The sequence below is a fragment of the Podarcis melisellensis genome (genome assembly GCF_964234715.1).
Source record: "Podarcis melisellensis genome assembly, chromosome: 3".
Lineage (NCBI taxonomy): Eukaryota > Metazoa > Chordata > Lepidosauria > Squamata > Lacertidae > Podarcis > Podarcis melisellensis.
The window spans coordinates 1,859,428-1,881,113 of NC_138530.1; the positions used below are offsets into that span (position 1 = coordinate 1,859,428).

At 46.5% G+C, this 21,686-nt stretch overlaps 1 protein-coding gene across 1 annotated transcript in view; it reads right to left on the reverse strand.

The window, feature by feature from the left end:
- Nucleotides 1-15,543, reverse strand: part of CIMIP2C (ciliary microtubule inner protein 2C) — a 29,344-nt gene extending 13,801 nt beyond the window's left edge. The window contains exons 1-3 of the mRNA XM_081904482.1: nt 15,384-15,543; nt 9,949-10,222; nt 3,955-4,067 (exon numbers count right to left, since the gene is read on the reverse strand). Coding sequence (XP_081760608.1) covers nt 3,955-4,067; nt 9,949-10,222; nt 15,384-15,457 — 461 coding nt within the window. The 5' untranslated portion in view covers nt 15,458-15,543. The remainder of the gene's footprint in view (nt 1-3,954; nt 4,068-9,948; nt 10,223-15,383) is intronic.
- Nucleotides 15,544-21,686: the final 6,143 nt, after the last annotated feature.

A 21,686-nucleotide genomic window follows, 5' to 3' on the forward strand; every position in this document is an offset into this window, starting at 1 on the left:
CTTGATTTCTGCTGGAACCCAAGGCTGTGTCCATGGGAGAAGCAAGACTGGGGCCCTTCCATCGTAGGCTCGTAGGGTCTCCCCAGCCACTCTGGGCAGCTTCCAACAAAGATTAAAAATACATTAAAATGCCGCATGTTAAAAGCTTCCCTGAACAGGGCTGCCTTCAGATGTCTTCTAAATGTCAGGTAGTTGTTTATCTCTTTGACATCTGATGGGAGGGCGTTCCACAGGGCGGGTGCCACCACCGAGAAGGCCCTCTGCCTGGTTCCATGTAGCTTTGCTTCTCGCAGGGAGGGAACCACCAGAAGACCCTCGGCACTGGACCTCAGTGTCTGGGCTGAACGATGGGGGTGGAGACGCTCCAACACCTCCTCTTCCAGCCTTCTCCTCCTTCTAAACGGACCGAGGCCATTTAGGGCTTTCAAGGTCAGCACCAACACTTTGAATTGTGCTCGGAAACGTACTGGGAGCCAATGTAGGCCTTTCGGGACCGGTGTTATATGGCAAAGGCTGGTGAGCTTTATTCACCAGTCTTTCGGGACCGGTGTCATCAGTCTAGCTGCCGCATTCTGGATTAGTTGTAGTTTCCGAGTCACCTTCAAAGGTAGCCCGACGTAGAGCGCATTGCAGTAGTCCAAGCGGGAGATAACTATATATCCTACAGTCTCTGCTGTTCCTCATTCCAAAGGAAACACGGACCCTGGACAAGCGCCAGAACTACAGATCCAACACCTTCTGAGCTCAAGGGATTAAATGTGGGGGCATTTGAATGTGTGTTTGTGTGTGAATAAAATAAAAGTGTCTGAAAGCCAGCATTGTATGTTGAGAGAGCTGAGCTAGAACCCATGAGCTGGCCCGTTTTAATCTAAAAGGCCACCTACTTAAGATCAAGTAAGGTGAGTTAAAGGTAAAGGGACCCCTGACCATTAGGTCCAGTCATGACCGACTCTGGGGTTGCAGCGCTCATCTCGCATTATTGGCCGAGGGAGCCGGTGTACAGCTTCCGGGTCATGTGGCCAGCCTGACTAAGCTGCTTCTTGCGAACCAGAGCAGTGCATGAAAACGCCGTTTACTTTCCCGCCGGAGTGGTACCTATTTATCTACTTGCACTCTGACGTGCTTTCGAACTGCTAGGTGGGCAGGAGCAGGGACCGAGCAACGGGAGCTCACCCCGTCGCGGGGATTCGAACCGCCGACCTTCTGATCGGCAAGCCCTAGGCTCTGTGGCTTAACCTACAGCGCCGTCCATTAACACCTTTTAAGCACAGGGCGAGAGGCGGGATTTCTCCGTTTCAGTTCACTGCTTTGGCGAAAGGGGAAATCCCATTCTGCTTCAATGATTGTGTGCACAGAACCAAGAGGATGGAGTTATTCTAGGTCGGTGAGCCCGGATCATGACGCTTGAATACGTGGCACAATATGCAGAGGGAAAAGATCTCAGCTCAGGGACAGAACACCTGCTGTACATGCAGAAGGCCCCAGAGGGCTTAGGAGAGATTTTGCCCTGACCGAGACCCTGGAGGACTGCTGCCTGTCGGAGGAGATGTAGCTGAGATGATGGCCCAGTAACGTAGCTTCATACAGATGCTTTGGTTGCGAATCCTGCACTGCAGGGGGTTGAACTAGACGGCCTCTGGAGGTCCCTTCTAACTCTACAATTCTATGATTCTGTCATGGATTGGTTGGATGCAGAGGAACAGTTGGAGGAATTACCTGGGAAATGATGGGTGGTTAGAGGGAGAAGGAAGAGAAGGCTGGAAGAGGCGGCGTTGGAAGCTGGAGAGGCAACAGGGCGTAGTGAGCTGGGAGAGTCTGTGGCAGACAGAAGTCTGGAATCAGAGGCAGAACATGAAGCAGAAGAGGGAGGCCGAGAAGCAGAGATGAGTCAGGCTGTTGAAGAGTCGCGGGGGTCTCCCCCTCCTGCTGAGACAAGCTCCCCTTCCCGCTTCTCTCCCAGAACCAGAAGCGGTATGAAGAGGGTGGAGAAGTCAGCTTCACACAGGCACAGTCTCCGATTGCTTGGGGGAAACCCTGGAGAGGACAGGGACTTTCAGTCTTGGCAACTGATCCATGGGGAAAGACCTACCAGGGAGGAGCTACTATGCTCATTAGGCCTGTCACTCAGCCAAGTCAGATCATGTCCTTGCTAATAAAGAGCTAACTCCCACTTGAACGGTGTGATTTCCTGCTAGCTCTCTCCAGACAGACTGTGTTCCAGGCTGCACTCCTATCCGCCCTGCCCCTATGCAAATCTTTACACACTATTTTTTTTTTATCAGCCGTCTCTTCTCCTAATTAATCTGCCTCTCTCTCTTACACACACTCACACAGGCACACAGATTGCCCCCCGCCATGGTTTCCAAGCGTAAACATCTCCGGGAAGCCCCGGGTTGCTTCATCCACCACTGATGGAAAGCCGCCATTTCTCCATTGGAGAGATCCAGACCAGGGTTAAGCAGCAACCTCGAGGGAGGACAGTAGATGTGGAGAGAAGGGGAGAGTCTTCCTGGAGATCAGAGGGAAGAATTCAGGGTGGGCGGGAGGGCCGTAGGACGTTTTGCATTTTGAAAAGAGCTAAGAGGGATCAAGACCTATGGCGAAACAAAGAGCAAAATTACATTCCAAACAAGGACAACAGCAAAGAATGAAATGGAACAAAACACCCCGCTTCCAAAATGAAAATAGGGACCCCCGTCACTTCCTCCCCACACTTGAAAGCCTCTCAATGAGTTTCCTTCCATGAGAGGTGGCAGGATTCGAACCAGACATTTGCAGGTGTATTAAGCAGTGCCGGGGAGGGGGTAAGGAGTGCCTGCTTCCAGCTGATCTCAGCCGGAAGGATCCTTTTGTGAAAGAGGTTCAGTAAGACTACAGGGTTCTGGGCCAGCCCTGAAGGTCTTCTGTTGATCTGTCGGTTTGCATTTCTTAGTGCAGAAAGTACGGATCTGATGTGTAGAGATCTTTCCTATTCTAATTGATTCAAGAGGGTTCTGGAAGCTTCTCTGTGTGAAAGAAACAAGAAGAAGGTTCCTGACGTTTGGGTTATTTCTTCCGAGAAGATGAGTACGGCTGCATTAAACTGGTCCTGCTATCTCTTCAGCCAAGGTCATGCTGACTATAATACAGTCATACCTTTGGTTATGTCCGCTTCATGTTACGTTCTTTCAGGTTATGTCCCGCGGTGACTGAAAAGGGTTACATCCGGGTTTCGCCGCTCACATAGAAAAGGGTTACGTTCGGGTTTCGTCACTTGCATGAGCAGAAGCGGCGAATCACAACTTGCGCATGCACAGATGCGCCGCTGCGGGTTGCGCTCTTTTCATGTTGAGAACGGGCCTCTGGAATGGATCCTGTTCTCAACCAGAGGTACCACTATAGTGAGGCCAGAAGGAGCCTGGGTCTGTCTGTCTGTCTGTCTGTCTGTCTGTCTCTCTCTCTCTCTCTCTCTCTCTCTCTCTCTCTCTCTCTCCCCCTTCTGATGTGGTGTTCTGTACACAGTATGCTTAGCGTTATAGTTTAGACTTATTATAAGTTATTGCAAGTTTAAGTCTGCTGCAACCAGATTTCTTATGGACAGTGCCAATCCTGAATGTATTGGATTTGTGACCATTATGCTCACTTGCCTTCAGTAGCAGCAAAGCTCTGCTGGATGAAATACAATGGCCTCTGGTCTATTTTTTGGGAATCCTGCAACGTTATTAAGTTTTGGCTCTGCTAACTATGCACCAGAGTTCTGTTCTGGATCGCTACTGAGTAGAATTCCATGACGCCGTTTACGTCTTCTGAGAAACCCCAGTTTGTTTCAGTGGAAGTTAGGTCGTATGTGAACATAGAACACCCTTTTTTCCAAAGGAAACCACCTGAGCTATGCAAAAGGGTTCCCTTATATGAGCATATGGTGGTAAACAGAGGCCTCCCCAAGCCACCCTGATTCTTGCCCACTAGACTCACAGGTCGAGAGGGTGAGGGTACTTGTCCTTCTCCTTCACGGGGATCACGAAATATGGAACGCGGTGCACCGTCCCGGTCTTGTCCATGTAATGGTCGCGATGCATCTGAGCAAGCTGCAGGTGAAACACCAACAGGTTATAAGGGTCAGACCACGGGCGAGAGACTGAATTACGCTGCAACCAGGATAATAACAACAATAACAATACAGTGGTGCCCCGCAAGACGAATGCCTCGCAAGACGGAAAACCCGCTAGACGAAAGGGTTTTCCGTTTTGGAGGTGCTTCGCAAAAGGAATTTCCTATGGGCTTGTTTCGCAAGATGAAAATGTCTTGCGAGTTCCTGCGGTTTCCCCCCCCTCCCGCCCTTTCCCCCAAGCCGCTAAGCCGCTTATCAGCTGATCTGCTAAGCCGCTTAACAGCTGATCCGCTAAGCCGCTTAACAGCTGATCCGCTAAGCCGCTTATCAGCTGATCCGCTAAGCCGCTAAGCCGCTAATAGCGCTAATCCGCTAATGGGCTTGCTTCGCAAGACGAAAAAACCGCAAGACGAAGAGACTCGCGGAACGGATTCTTTTCGTCTTGCGAGGCCCCACTGTAATAATAAAATGTTATTTATACCCCGCCCTCCCCAGCCAAGACTCGGCTCAGGGCGGCTAACACCAAATATAAGAAAAATTGATTGAAATGCAGCTTAAAAATTCAGATTAAAATACAACATTAAAACATTACAATGCAGCCTCATTTCAGTGGAAACTATCCTTCTTTGCTTATTCCAGGCAGCCAGATCCAAGACCGGTGGGCTGTGATGGGTGCACTGAGCGATGTGCCTGTGGTCAGTCAGGACACGGGTGGCACCGGGTGGTCTGTCGGCCAGCAGACAGGTGGTCCTCTTTTTAGGCTAGGTGTGCATCAACTAGACAGCAAGGTTTGCTTCCTTCCTACTCCCCCATCGTTTCCCGCAGGCAAAGCCAGCTTTGCATAATCTGCCGCGTCACGGACAAATGAGATAGTCCGTTAAAACACAAGAGGATGCAGATGCACTAAAAATTAAAGGAACAACCAGATGTTTTCTGATTTACTCTACGAAAGGGGGAAAGGCTGCTGGAAACACCCTCTGTGGTCTTTTGAAGTTTCCTCTGCAATCGGCTGTGAGAATTTGGATTCAGCAGACAGAATTGAGTCCTGTTCAGCTATTGTTTCAGCTGCTGATGTGTTAGTGGGCATTCTGGTGGCTTTGAAGTTGTGAAAAAACCTCCTGGCACTGATGGAGCTGTTAGGGAGTGTGTGAGAGAAGGAAGCAGCACTGCATTTCAGGTGGATGGCGTAAATGGATTTGTGCGCACAAGGGAGGGGAATGTGAAGCAGGTGAGCGACTGAAGCAGAATAGGGAACGTGCAGTTGCATGCCACCCAAGGCTCCGAGCGGCGTGAGATTCCAGGGGTTTGTGATTCCTTTTGGAATGAGGCTTAGCGGAGACTTTGGTGCCTTTAGGATCTATGGTTTATTTGCACATAACTACAACCTGAGGAGACTCTTGAGAGTCCCATGGACTGCAAGAAGATCAAACCTCTCCATTCTGAAGGAAATCAGCCCTGAGTGCTCACTGGAAGGACAGATCCTGAAGCTGAGGCTCCAAGACTTTGGCCACCTCACGAGAAGAGAAGACTCCCTGGAAAAGACCCTGATGTTGGGAAAGATGGAGGGCACAAGGAGAAGGGGACGGCAGAGGACGAGATGGTGGGACAGTGTTCTCGAAGTACCAGCCTGAGTTTGACCAAACTGCGGGAGGCAGTGGAAGACAGGAGGGCCTGGCGTGCTCTGGTCCAGGGGGTCACGAAGAGGCGGACACGACTAAACGACTAAACAACAACAACAACCTGAGCCTACGATGGAGGGGCTCACACCATTAACACCCCAAAAGTGTCTTGTCTCTCTCATAGCTGAGGCCTTGGATTCAAAAGTTGCTCTGACACTATAATAATAATAATTTATTTATTTATACCCCACCCATCTGGCTAGGCTTCCACAGTCACTCTGGGCTGCTTCCAACAAAATATTAAAATACTGTAATACATGAAACATTGAAAACTTCCCGAAACAGGGCTGCCTTCAGATGTCTTCTAAAAGTCTGGTAGTTGTTTATCTCTTTGATATCTGATGGGGGGGCGTTCCACAGGGCAGGTGCCACCACCGAGAAGGCCCTCTGCCTGGTTCCCTGTAACTTGGCTTCTCGCAACAAGGGAACCACCAGAAGGCCCTAGGCGCTGGACCTCAGTGTCTGGGTAGAATGATGGGGGTGGAGACGCTCCTTCAGATATACTGGACACTCTCTCCAACTTGCTGTTTCCCCCTCACCACTGCAACTCTGAACCCTGGCTTTGTCCTTCTAACTAACCGCAAGTGGCCACCCATTTGCTGTCTCGCACAGAGCCTCTTTCCTTTGTTCCTCTTAATGGCCCATCACCCAGGCAATCACCTCATTAGGAAGCTGGCCTGGCTCAGCATACAGCCTGCTTTCCCCCTTCAAACTCCTAACAGTACACTGGGATACTCTGCACATCAGAAAGGTAAAGCGGACATGGGTATTTTCGATGTTCACCACCTGTAATTCTGCAAAAAAGGGGGGGCGTTAAGGGAAAAGGCGAGGGGGCACCCTTGAAAAGCAGGTCTCGGCTACAAATGGGTAGATATGAAAAAACGCATATCTGTTTTTTGTGTTGAATATACAGTCATACCTCGGGTTGAAGTAGCTTTGGGATAAGTATTTTTGGGTTGCATGCTGCAGCGACCCGGAAGTAACGGAGAGCGTTACTTCTGGGTTTCGCCGCTCGCACATGCGCAGACGGTCAAAATGACGTCACGCGCGGAAGCAGCAAATCGCGACCCGCACATGCACAGATGCGGGTTGCATTCGCTTCTGGATGCGAACGGGGCTCCGGAATGGATCCCGTTCGCATCCAGAGTTATCACTGTATGCTATATGCTAAGTTATGGACCTAATAGTTATCTAAAGCCACTTGCACATAACAACATATGTATTTTATCAAAGTAATTGTTGAACTTATCTTATATTTTGGAAATGTACATCTAGGTGTTTTTTCCCTTTAACTTTTTTTTTGGGGGGGCAAGAAAGTGGGGCCCTAAGCTATAGCTTGTTTAGCTTATACGTAAATCTGGCACTGGGTGATTGGGAGAAGGAGATACAGCCTGCAAGGAAAGCACCCCTACCTGCTCTAGTCATCTTCATCAACCTTTTATTCGACCGTCAGTCAGAAAAAAGTACATTTGTCAATACACAGTTAAAACATCCAGGAAGATTTTAGAGCTTAGCCAACACTAAAATGGGCTAAACAGATAGCCCCATATCAATACAGTCAATTATAGTCTTGCGACGCTTAAAAGCTAAAAAAAGAAATTTGGCCACCAAGGAAGGTCTAGCTCTAGTGACATTATTCAGCAAGTGTAAAACCTGGTTTTCTCCGGGTAAGAAGCTAAATTGACATTGGAGTGGATCTATAAAATTTTGTCTAAGCTCTGCATAAGAAGGGCAAGTCAAGAGAATGTGTTTGGTGGACTCAGCCACACCCATGGCACAGTGACAGGTTCTCTGGGCGTATGGTACTCCCCTGTACCTTCCCCACAATATCGCAGAGTCAAGGACATTTAATCTAGCCGCTGTAAGAAGTCTGCGGTATTCCACATAGTGGATTTCTGCAAGGTAGGGGGCTGGTATGGTCCGATAAATCTGGTCCCCTAGGAACATCCCTGGTTTTACTTGGGCTATGTCCTCTTGTCTGGCAATGTCACTCAGTCTCCGGGAGATCACAGCTCTACCTACCTGCTCTAGTCAAAATCACAGCTTTCCAAGGCCCCATTTAATTGTTCATCCCAGATGCTGAGCAGGAGGAGAGACCACCACTCCCAAACTGTGCAATGAGGTCGTTGTGACATGAGGTGACTGACAGGCAGGCCGCCCACCTATCAAACTCAGAATTATAGAGTAGGAAGGAGACTCAGGGGTTTTCTAGCCCAAAACTTGGCTATGCAGGAACTTGGATTATGGGACTGTATGGAAATAAGGTTCTGGCCCAGCCTGGCTGGATCCACTTCCCCACCCACCTATCCAGACCAGCTCCGACAAATAAAAGGAGGATCTGAATAAATAGTGTCTGTTCTCAGCTCCTTAATTCTGGCTACCCACTCTTGATTATTTATAGCTTGCGTAACTGCTGTGGACTTGCTTAATGCTGGGGAAAGGAGAAAGAGACTCTGCTGCAGGTTCGAGAGACAGAGATAACGCAGCTGAGCTTGGCACGGGAGGCAGGGAGGGAGGGAGGGGTGTCTGGCTCCTGGATTCCAGGAGGCGGCACGATCCACCAGCAGACTTTCCACAAATCCACCAGGACCACCCACACGCCCTCGCGCTCGCTCCACAGACAAGACGCAGCCCTTCTGTTGCTGTTGATTCCTTTGCAAACATGAAGCGACAAGGAGCGACACGCAAGAGAGAGGGCTCAGCGGGACTTCTTTCTGGGTTGCGTTTCTCTAGCCACAGGTGTGTGCTTTAAAGCACTTTTTAAAAGAAAAATAAAGAAATGCCCGTGTTTTCCCCATGAAAACCCACTCTTCGCTGCTGAATCGGAGCAAACAGCAACCTGCAGAAAATTCCGAATTGCCGCTTGTTTCGGTGCAGCGTTAAAGAACGGGTTTTTGTTGGGAGGGTGCCGGGGCAAAAAGACACACAAACAAGCGCTTGGAGACAGATCTTTAAAGCGCAGACATGTGCCTAGAAAGTGCAGGGCAAAAGGAAAGCATGGATGAGCCCATAGTCAGGGAGGGTGGCATGTTGGCCTCCAGGGGGGGCCAATGGCGGAGAGGATGCTGGCCTGCGTGGGTCCTGATCCAGCAGGGCTCTTCTTCCGTTCTTAAGTGATCTGAGTGGATCAGCTGGTCACGCCGTTTGCAAAGTGAGTTTGCAGGGGACCCTGGGGAGAAATCTCTCGGAAGCTTATCAGGGGTTCCATGGGGATATGTTTTGGGTTGGGCTGCCATCAGTATGCTGATGACACCCAACTCTATCTGATGATGGATGGCCATCCTGACTCGGCCCCAGACACACTGATCAGATGTTTGGAAGCCGTGGCTGGATGGTTACGTGGGAGCCGGTTGAAGTTAAATCCTTCGAAGACAGAGGTCCTTTGGCTGGGTCAGGACGATATGGGATTGGGGGAGCAACTACTATCTCTTGCGGGGGCGCAATTAGTGCCAGCACCGTCCGTTAAGAGTTTGGGTGTAGTCTTCGACACCTCCCTTTCCAGGGAGGCGCAGATTGCAGCTAAAACAAAGGCGGCATTTTTTCATCTCCGCCAAGCTAAGCAGCTGGCTCCTTACCTCTCTCGCCCTGACCTAGCCACTGTGATCCATGCGACGGTCACCTCCAGACTGGATTATTGTAACTCGCTCTACGTGGGGCTGCCCTTGAGACTGACCCAGAAACTCCAGCGGGTGCAGAATGCTGCAGCAAGACTCCTTACGGGGTCCTCGCTGCGAGATCACATTCACCCGGTGCTATACCAGCTGCACTAGCTCCCGGTGGAGTACAGGGTCAGGTTTAAGGTGCTGGTTTTAACCTTTAAAGCCCTATATGGCCTAGGACCCTCGTACCTACGGGACCGCCTCTCCTGGTATGTCCCACGAAGGACCTTACGGTCTACAAACAAAAACATCTGGGAGATCCCGGGCCACAGGGAGGTCAGTCTGGCCTCAACCAGAGCCAGGGCTTTTTCGGCCGTGGCCCCGATCTGCTGGAACGCTCTGTCACAAGAGACTAGGGCCCTGCGGGACCTGACATCTTTCCGCAGGGCCTGCAAGACAGAGCTGTTCCACCAGGCCTTTGGCCAAGGCACAGTCTGACCCCCTCCTTCTGTGATCCTCATAGATTCCGGTGCGGGTTCAATGGCTACATGGGTGACAGAGTCCAGACCTCCTGCCTTACCTTGTAGAACTCCTTCAGTTCCGCTGTGCGGTTGATGTCCAAATTGAAGCGAGTGTAGTTGGGGGTGTGCAGCCAGCGGTCCCACCCCCTGGCCCTCGCCCCAATCACCAGGCCGGGGTCAGGAGAGAAGAGGGTGGGGAACTGGCCCCCTTTGCTGTAGGGGCCGCCGCAGGTTTCCATGGCGGCACTTCGGAAATCTTGGAAGTACTTCATGGTGGTGTTGCCATAGGTATCTCCAAAGGAAAAGGCCACGTTGGGGACATGGCCGCGATACCTGGAGGTGGAGGGGAAAGGTGGAAGGTCAGCGAAACTGGGGAAGAAGAGCCCAAACAATTGCCATCATCTTTTTTTGAGAAATCACTTTCCCAGCTGTCCCAATAAGCGCAGCGCTTTGCAATCATCGCCGCAAGTAATGATTCAGAATTGAAAGAAAGCGCCGCTTCCAGTGCGGCAATCAGATCAATGCTGTAACAGGCAATTTCTATACTTGTGGAAAGGATCTTTCTCCCTAAGGAAGAGGCAACGAGGGGCAAACCAAGAACGGCTGTGCACCCAGAAGGGGCTGTTGCCGATATTCCAAATGGCTGAACTCCTCGAAAGATACTGGGTTTTTTGAAAATATGTATGTTATTGATTCTGCATGTGCTGGAGGGGGAAATGAGGGGCAGGTGGGGCTCGTGAACTGTAGGGGTCAGATGGGATTACCATGAGGAATTATAAAGAATTATAAAGAACAAACAGAAGAGGATTGGAAGAAATTTAAGGACTATCTGCAAAAACCTTGTAAACTATTTGAATGTTAAAGTGATGCAGGATATAGAGATAGTGCGGCATTAGTGACATAGTTGAAAGAAATATGCAAAGATGCTTTATGAGTAACAAGTAAAGAAATATAGCAAAATTAATTAATGATGGGGGATTAGAAGATAAGTGGTTAGTAGCAGTAATGGTTAATTTAAAAGAAATTAAGCAATATCAAAATTAGTCAAAATAGAGGAAGGATTTGCTGAAAATAAACTAGAAATTGGAATACAGAAAGGGGAGGTGTGAGGAAGTCAGGAAAGTAAGCTACATGAAATTAAGATCTGAATTTATATATGTTTTGTTTTTTATGTTTTATATTGTTTATTGTCTGTTAATGTGTTGTTTTGTTGTGATAAAATTTGTTGAAACTTTAATAAAAATTAAAAAAAAAAAAATACCATGAGGAATTATAAAATATACATCAAGCCATCGTGTCCACGATGAAAGCATTGTGTTGACTGAGTTTGATATAATGACGATAATTTCTGATTGAATCCCATAAGATTCTACATTCATGCCCTTTTGATGCCCTTTGGCCTCTCCTGCCCATTTCTCCCTGCTCTTCACGAATCACGTACACACTTAGACAGGCAGGCGTCCTGGGTCATCAAAGACAGTGGGCAAGTTTATTTGATGCAGGATCTTAATCTTAGGGCCAAGAAGCAGATCTCACATTAAGGCGATAACGGTCACTGTCCTCCTGGCCATCTTCCTTATCTTTTTTTTTATAATATTTATTAAAATTTCAAAGAAATTACAAAAATAGGAAAAAGAAAAGAAAAAAATAAGAAAAAGGACAAAAAATACAAAATACAGAAAAATATAAACAGTTAAAAACAAATCAGTCTTTCCATCTCTTATCTTTCATTTACGTCCTCTCACCTCCCTTTTTTGTATTCTAGTTCAATAGTTGTTTCAGCAAATCCTTACCCTTTTTGCTTTTATCTTAATATTTTATCTTAATATCTTGTAACTTTACATTTTCACCTGTTATCAATTTCTCTTTACTTAACCCTTTATATCTTTTCTGCTAAAACCACATAGTTTAATTCCAACATCTTTCTAACATTCCTTAATTTTACAATATTTCTTCCACTCTTCTTCCGCCGATCTTCTCCTTGGTCTCGGATTCTGCCAGTCATCTCAGCCAGTTCCATATAGCCCATCACTTCATCTGCCATTCTTCCCGGGTGGGTAGATCTGGGTAGATCCTCCTTATCATATGCATTGCTTGTTTATTACCTCCGGGGTTGCCAGATACTCTTCTTTGTAGTTCTCAACTTATTTACCCCAAAAGTATGCATGGTGTTTATAGGTTAACTTTCTCCCCACATGGGTTTGTGGAATTGCTCAGAAGAAATCTGATTGGTTCCTTTGAACACTCTGTAAAAGGTTTTTTTGTGTGAATAAAACGGCCTGGGCCAGGGGGCCGCGGACTCGGACAAGCACAGAGAGAGACGATTATATGCACCCTTCCCAGAGCCTTGCTGGTTCAAGTCTCTCTGTGTATTCTTATTAATCAGGGTCCAATCCTTCCTTTGCAAACGCAACAGTGAACCTGGGAAGGGGGCCCATATAAGAGAAGGAAACTCTGACCCTAAATCTTTTAGGGAATCTTTTAGGGAAGTTTTTAATATGTGACATTTTAGTGTATCTTTCATCTTGGTTGGAAGCTGCCCAGAGTGGCTGGGGAAACCCAGCCAGATGGGCGGGGTACAAATAATAAGTAATAATAATAATAATAATAATAATAATAATAATAATAATAATATTTGGGAGAAGAAAAGGCTAAGGAGTGAACCCTGCACAAATCTGGAGTTGCGCCTTGTATGCTTCCTTCCAGCAACTCCTGCAGCCGGTGCTATTTTTGTAGAAAAACGAAGTGCCGGATCTCGCCATGAACTTCGTTCTCATAGAATGGCAATGGCACCCACCTGAGAGGTTCCAGTGAGGTCCAGCTGAAGAAATGCCCTGCCAGCAGCCAAGCTGGTGCCCAAAGTCTTGAATCATAAAATCATAAAATGGTAGAGTTGGAAGGGACCCCCAAGGGCCATCTAGTCCCGGCTGCAATGCGGACTAAACAAGGATGTGCTGAAACCTGCCTGATATCAAGTGGCAGGGAGTTGCAAAGTTCCTGTGCTGCCACACTAAGGAACCTCAGAGCTGGGCGGGACCCCCAGAGGTCATCCAGCCCAACCCGGACTGCAATGCGGACTAAACAAGGATGCGCTGAAGTGCAGCCAAGGTGCCTGCCTGATATCAAGTGGCAGGGAGTTCCAAGGTTCCTGTGCTGCTACACTAAGGGACCTGAGAGCTGGACGGGACCCCCAGAGGTCATCCATCTCAGCCCCTGCCTGCAATGTGGATTAGCAAGGATGTGCTGAAGCGCAGCCAAGGTGCCCGCCTAATATCAAGTGGCAGGGAGTTCCAACGTTCCTCAGCCCAACCCCAACTGCAATGTGGACTAAACAAGGGTGTGCTGAAGAGCAGCGAAGGTGCCTGCCTGATATCAAGTGGCAGGGAGTTTCAAAGCCCCTGTGCTGCCACACTAAGGGACCTCAGAGCTGGGCGGGACCCCCAGAGGTCATCCAGCCCAACCCCGACTTCAATGCGGACTAAACACGGATGTTCTGAAGCGCAGCGAAGGTGCCTGCCTGATATCAAGTGGCAGGGAGTTCCAAAGTCCCTCAGCCCAACCCCAACTGCAATGTAGACTAAACAAGGATGTGATGAAGAGAAGCGAAGGTGCCTGCCTAATATCAAGTGGCAGGGAGTTCCAAAGCTCCTGTGCTGCCACACTAAGGGACCTCAGAGCTGGGCGGGACCCCCAGAGGTCATCCAGCCCAACCCCGACTTCAATGCGGACTAAACACGGATGTTCTGAAGCGCAGCGAAGGTGCCTGCCTGATATCAAGTGGCAGGGAGTTCCAAAGTTCCTCAGCTCAACCCCAACTGCAATGCGGACTAAACAAGGATGTACCTAAGCGCAGCGAAAGTGCCTGCCTGATATCAAGTGGCAGGGAGTTCCAAAGTTCCTGTGCTGCCTCACTAAGGGACCTCAGAGCTGGGCGGGATGCCCAGGGGTCATCCAGCCCAACCCCGACTGCAATGCGGACAAAACAAGATTGTGCTGAAGCCTGCCTGATAATAAATGGCAGGGAGTTCCAAGGTTCCTGTGCTGCCACACTAAAGAACCACAAGGCTGGGCGGGAACCCCAGAGCTCATCCAGCCCAACCCCGACTGCAATGCGGACTAAACACGGATGTTCTGAAGCGCAGGGAAGGTGCCTGCCTGATATCAAGTGGCAGGGAGTTCCAAAGTTCCTCAGCCCAACCCCAACTGCAATGTGGACTAAACAAGGATGTGCTGAAGTGCAGCCAAGGTGCCTGCCTGATATCAAGTGGCAGGGAGTTCCAAGGTTCCTGTGCTGCTGCACTAAGGGACCTGAGAGCTGGGCGGGACCCCCAGAGGTCATCCATCTCAGCCCCTGCCTGCAATGCGGATTAGCAAGGATGTGCTGAAGCGCAGCAAAGGTGCCTTCCTGATATCAAGTGGCAGGGAGTTCCAAAGTTCCTATGCTGCCACACTAAGGGACCTCCGAGCTGGGCGGGACGCCCAGGGGTCATCCAGCCCAACCCCGACTGCAATGCGGACAAAACAAGATTGTGCTGAAGCCTGCCTGATAATAAATGGCAGGGAGTTCCAAGGTTCCTGTGCTGCCACACTAAGGAACCACAAGGCTGGGCGGGACCCCCAGAGGTCATCCAGCGAAGGTGCCTGCCTGATATCAAGTGGCAGGGAGTTCCAAAGTCCCTCAGCCCAACCCCAACTGCAATGTGGACTAAACAAGGATGTGCTGAAGTACAGCCAAGGTGCCTGCCTGATATCAAGTGGCAGGGAGTTCCAAGGTTCCTGTGCTGCCACACTAAGGAACCACAAGGCTGGGCGGGACCCCCAGGGGTCATCCAGCCCAACCCCGACTGCAATGCGGACTAAACAAGGATGTACCTAAGCGCAGCGAAGGTGCCTGCCTGATATCAAGTGGCAGGGAGTTCCAACGTTCCTCAGCCCAACCCCAACTGCAATGTGGACTAAACAAGGATGTGCTGAAGAGCAGCGAAGGTGCCTGCCTGATATCAAGTGGCAGGGAGTTCCAAGGTTCCTGTGCTGCCACACTAAGGAACCACAAGGCTGGGCGGGACCCCCAGGGGTCATCCAGCCCAACCCCGACTGCAATGCGGACTAAACAAGGATGTACCTAAGCGCAGCGAAGGTGCCTGCCTGATATCAAGTGGCAGGGAGTTCCAAAGTTCCTCAGCCCAACCCCAACTGCAATGTGGACTAAACAAGGATGTGCTGAAGAGCAGCGAAGGTGCCTGCCTGATATCAAGTGGCAGGGAGTTCCAAAGCTCCCGTGCTGCCACACTAAGGGACCTCAGAGCTGGGCGGGACCCCCAGAGGTCATCCAGCCCAACCCCAACCGCAACGTGGGCGCCAAACCCTTTTTCCTTTTCTTTCCCCGAAGAAGCAAGCCATTAACCAGCGTTTTCTTTCTCTATATCTACCCCCACAAAAAAAATTCTCCTCGCCCCCCCGGTCCCCAAAAGGCGCCCCCCGCCCAGCGACCCACCCGGGCATGAGCCCCGGCGGCACGTAGGCCGCGTTGTACTGGGTCAGGAGGGTCCCGGCGCTGCGCGAAGCCATGGCCGCTCTGCTCCTTCGTCGGCCGGGAAGGGAAGCGGGGAGGCAGGCGAGGCGCCCAGGCGAGGCCGAGGCTTCAGGGAGGGCCGTAGGCCGCGGCGGTCACAAACCCGTCGCCATGGCAACGGGGAGGGAGGGGCGGGAGGCCGAGGAGCCGCGCAGGCGCAGAAAGGAGAGAAAGGGGCTCAGGAATCACAGCTGCTGGTTTCACAATTTGAATTATTATTATTATTATTATTATATGTGTGATATACTATTATAGTTTATCACGTTGTTATTTATTGTTTGTAAGCCAATTTGGGTTTCACTTGAATGAAAAGCAGCACAGAAATACAATAAATCAAATTATTATTATTATTATTATTATTATTATTATTATTATTTATTAGTGATATACTATTATAGTTCCTCACGTTGTTAGTTATTGTTTGTAAGCCAATTTGGGATTCGCTTGAGTGAAAAGCAGCACAGAAATACAATAAATCAAATTATTATTATTATTATTATTATTATTATTATTATTTATTATTATTGCTGTATGTGTGATATACTATTATAGTTCCTCACGTTGTTATTTATTGTTTGTAAGCCAATTTGGGATTCACTTGAATGAAAAGCAGCACAGAAACACATTAAATCAAATCAATATTATTATTATTATTATTGGCATTTCTTCATTCGCAATAAAGTATACAGATGCCCACAGCAAATAATAGTTATTGCATTTTTAAAATTTTATTTCTACATTTGCAATAAAGGATGCCAATAGCACCAACTATTTGTTGCATTTCAAAATTACTTCATTTCATTTATATATTTGTAGCAAGGCTGCCAAAAGCAACAACAGTTATCTATTGCATTTCTTAATTTTCTATTTTTACTTTATTGACATATTTGCCATTCAGAGGCCAAAGCATATTTGCCATACAGAGGCCAAACTAACAAACATTTGTTTGTTAGTTTGTTGATTTATTTTGCACATTCCTTTTTGTTTAGTTTAATGTGTTAAGGTTGCGTTTTGTATTGTTTTTTCCCCTCTTTTGTTTTTTCTTCTCGTCTTTTTTCTTCTCTTTTTTTCTTGTAAGCTTTAAAAATAATAAATATTATTTTTTTTAAAAAAAAACCAACATATTTTGCATATTCTTAATAAAGCATAACCAGGTACTGTATTTCGAACGATTGCTATCAATAACGAGTGTAAAATAAAAATTTGAAAAACAATACTTTAATTGCAACGAAAGGTGCAGCCAGCATAGATTTTTAAAAATAATAATAATTAAAGTAGGGGAAGTCCAGGGGAGGAGGTGGAAAATATAGAAAATTGTTAGAGAAATATTGTTAGAGGATGTATACATGGGAAAAGCAATTAAAAGTATTTAAAAATAATAATAATTAAAATAGAGCACTCAGAGCATGATCCTCCATCTCAGGGTCTTGGATTCGAGTCTTGAGATAAGACGTCAAAGGAGATTTTAATTTTGATTTTAATTAATTAATTTTGATTTTAATTTTAATTAATTTTAATGACAGGATTTGCACCTGGTGGGATTTTTTTTACGGGGAAATTGGCAAAATGTCTGGGTTTTGGGGCGGTTTTCTATCATGGTGATGAAATGCTTTCATTAACTACTCCCTTAAAAAGTGCTTAATAGAGGAGTTTGGCGAAGTCTCTGCATACAAGAGGAACCCCAAAATTATGGGAATAAATTAGAGCAAATTTGATGAAAGCAAGCGGAATGAATTGGACAGTTAAGCCGATGAATATCGAGGAATCTGGTTGTCATCAAACACAGAAGAGCTGTTTAAATTAAATTAAATTAAATTTAAGGAAATAACTGTTTTAAAAACGGCCCCAAATTGGACTCTCTTGGGTATTATTGAACAGGCAAAAACTACTTGCAAACTTTATGTGGAATGCATAAAAAAAAAAATGCTCCTGTTCCCATGGCAACCTTGGGGAAAAGGTACAATGGAAAAAAAATTTCTGAACATAACATATCATCATAAAGCTACACATGTAGAAGTAATAACCCAATGGCTGAATTTCTCACCGGTATATATGAGAGAGCTGTGTTAAAATCCCGCTAGCAATTATTCCATGGCACAGTAAAAAAAGAAAGGACAATGGATTTTTATTTTATTTTGTTCAAAATGTAACCCTTGTGTAGATGGAATCCTAGATGTGTGGAACAGCTGACAGATGTTATTAACCCCTAAGATATATTCGAATGCATTTCTAAAAAGCAATTTTTAACAGAGATTTTAAGACTGCAGGCCAAATAGGATAAACAATAAAGAAAGCAATTGCAAATAACTGTCGTTGCAAAACCATGACGGGAAGGGGTCCAATCCTGCAAAGGTTTCAATACAGAGAACTGAGAAGTTATATAGTATATGATATAAAGAGAGGGCCACTATCATGTTTCAAAGAAATATCCAAAGAGGGATTCTATCCAAAATATATGTTTTCCTGGATCCTTTGAAATCACATTTGGGCTCACGCTTTAAGGGGAAATGGGTAAAAAATAATGTGCAGACCAGTTTCTGAACAAAAATAAAGATTTTTTTTTATAACTTAGGAACCGAGATGATCTCTTTGTGTCGACATTCGTGAAAATCATTACAAACTGCTCTGAAAATTCCTGCATTTCAGGGGGTTGGACTAGATGACCCTTGGGGTCCCTTTTATAGTTCTACGATTCTATAGTACACGATTCCACAAAGACTGAGTAAAATTGACATTGACGGAAAATGATGGCGATACGGCTGTTGGAAGGCGGATATGGGACAGAGCCGGTGGACCTGTCTGATCATTTAATAATAATAATAATAATAATAATTTATTATTTGTACCCCAGCTACTCTGGGTGGCTTCCAAAAAAGCTTCCCTAAACATGGATGCCTTCAGATTAAAATATTTTGGGGAGAGGCAGCAAAGATAATATCAATAATATAATCACTCACTTTGGGGAGTTGATTTCCCAGAGTGATAAATCTATACGATTTTTTTGCAAGGAGTTTCATACCCATCAGTCCTCCTTGCCTTTCTCGTTACTTATTCAGGGTTGCCGTCTGTCCTCTTTTTCCAGGACACATCCTCTTTTCCAGGGGTAAAATTTCCAGGTGGGTTTTTAAAATTTGCCCAAAAATCTCCGGTTATACTTTCTGGATGAGACCTAGATATAATTGGGGGCTGAAGACTTCCTTTCCTCTTCTCTTCTCCTGCCCTTCTCAGCAATATATCACAGCTATACAGTGGTAACTTGGTTCTCAAACGCCTTGGTTCTGAAACACCGAAAACCCAGAAGTGTTGCGGTTTTGGGATATTTTTCGGAAGCCGAACATCCGATGGGGCTGTCGACTATTGTTTCTGGGGTGCCTGCACCAATCAGAAGCCGTGCCTTGGTTTTCAAACATTTTGGAAGTCAAACGGACTTCAATAGTCACAGCTTTGGACCCACTATGGAGCAAGGGGTGGAAGACAGGAGTGCCTGGCGTGCTCTGGTCCAGGGGGTCACGAAGAGTCGGACACGACTAAAAGACTAAACAACAACAATGTTTTTCCCAGTACAGTGGTACCTCGGGTTACATACGCTTCAGGTTACAGACTCCTCTAACCCAGAAATAGTACCTCGGGTTAAGAACTTTGCTTCAGGATGAGAACAGAAATCGCATGGCGGTGGCCCCATTTGCTAAAGTGGTGCTTCAGGTTAAGAACAGTTTCAGGTTAAGAACAGACCTCTGGAACGAATTAAGTACATAAACAGAGGTACCACTGTAGTGATGTATGGAAGTGAGAGCTGGACCATAAAGAAGGCTGATCGCCGAAGAACGGATGCTTTTGAATTTTTGAGTGCTCACTGGAAGGACAGATCCTGAAGCTGAGGCTCCAAGACTTTGGCCACCTCAGGAGAAGAGAAGATTCCCTGGAAAAGACCCGGTCCTTCCAGTGAGCACTCAGGGCTGATTTCCTTCAGAATGGAGAGGTTGGATCTTCTTGCAGTCCATGGGACTCTCAGGAGTCTCCTCCAGCCCCAGAATTCAAAAGCATCCATTCTTCGGCGATCAGCCTTCTTGATGGTCCAGCTCTCACTTCCATACATCTGGGAAAACCAGAGCTTTAACTATATGGACTTTTGTTGGCAAGGTGATGTCTCAGCTTTTTAGGGCAGTCCATTAAAAACTTTTTTTTTAAAAAAAAAATGCCTGTTCCAAAGGTCTTACCTTACTACACTAGGGATTATATAGCTACACATGAAATTTTATGCATATCAGTTAATATCTTGACCCTCCTCCACAAAAACTGCTGTTTCCTTGGCCGTTTTCCTATGTCGTGAAGGCTGAAATTTCAGCAAAGCCCGTGCCTTTGCTAGACTGTTTTTGGGCAAGCATACCTAATTTTGATCTTAATATTTTAGCTTTTGTATGTTTTAAAGTAGGATTGTTAATTTTTCTTGATTTTACTGCTGGGGTGTTTCTTTGTTTTTATTTTGGTAAACCACTTTGCAGGTTTTTAAAAATAGATTTTATTAAATAAATAAACAATATAAATAAAATAACACAAGCCGAAACACAATCCGTCCTGTAGATTTAAGTATCTGTCCATAGCCGCCTACTTGTTACCAGAGGCTCAGAATCCACATTCCTTTGTAAGAAAATCATAAAACCATTTTTGCAGGCAAAAAAATAAAAAATAAAAATCAATGTGGGGAGGGGGGGTGACAAGAAATTTTCCGCACCGGGTACCACCTATGCCTACGCCTCTGGGTGTGTCTGTGTTTGTGCAGCAGTATTAATTCATCTAGTGGCCCTGAAGCCTTCTTTCCAAGTTGCTTATCGCGGTGCATGTGCCTTTTAAAAAATAACAGAAAAGGCTCATCTCCCTATCCTGGATCTTGGGCCGTTTTTCAAGAACTCGTCGTCGTTGATCTGGAAGAAAGCAGCAGAGCATCTTTCGTCAATAAATATTGCATGGTGCGCAATCCAATATGTTCCGTGACCAAGCAAGATAAGAGGCTAGAAGCAGCTTTACACACACACACACACACACACACACACACACACACACACACACTTCTTTCTTTCTTTCTTTCTTTCTTTCTTTCTTTCTTTCTTTCTTTCTTTCTTTCTTTAGCTGCCCTATCCAGAAGGTTTTTCCATCCCTCTAGGTACGGTTCTATACCACCCCAATTTCTGTGCGATGGGAGACCCCAGGGGTTCCAGGCCTTTTCCCAAGTTTAGTTTCCTTGGAATAATTATGATTGATTGATTGATTGATTCAATTCCTCCACCACCCTATACCCAGAGGTCTCAGGGCGGTTCACAAACAAGAACACAACATAAAAAATCAAACCAAAAACGTGTAAGATCAAACCAAAAACAATAACCCAATAAAAACACACACACCAAAGGACTACATTCTAAAAGGGTGTTGGATGTCAATAAGATCAACTAAAGGCCTAGTTAAAAAAGGAATATATATATAAGTTTTTTAAAATACAGACTTTTATTGATGTTGTTTAGTCATTTAGTTGTGTCCATCTCTTCGTGACCCCCTGGACCAGAGCACGCCAGGCCCTCCTGTCTTCCACTGCCTCCCGCAGTTTGGTCAAACTCATGCTGGTAGCTTCGAGAACACTGTCCCCCCATCTCATCCTCTGCTGTCCCCTTCTCCTTGCGCCCTCCAAGGAGGTGGCCAAAGTCTTGGAGCCTCAGCTTCACAATCTGTCCTTCCAGTGAGCACTCAGGGCTGATTTCCTTCAGAATGGATCGGTTGGATCTTCTTGCAGTCCATGGGACTCTCAAGAGTCACCTCCAGCACCAGAATTCAAAAGCATCCATTCTTCGATGATCAGCCTTATTTATGGTCCAGCTCTCACTTCCCTACATCACTACTGGGAAAACCATAGCTTTAACTATACGGATCTTTGTTGGCAAGGTGATGTCTCTATTTTTTAAGATGCTGTCTAGGTTTGTCATTGCTTTTCTCCCAAGAAGCAGGCGTCTTTTAATTTCGTGGCTGCTGTCACCATCTGCAGTGATCATGGAGCCCAAGAAAGTAAAATCTCTCACTGCCTCCATTTCTTCACCTTCTATTTGCCAGGAGGTGATACATACTTTTACATCTTATTCAATTTTTTTGACTTTCAACAGCCCTATCTAAAATTTTTCCAATCTAATCTCTTAGTATGCCTTTCTTATCTTCCCTATTACATTTCAAAACTCATAACCA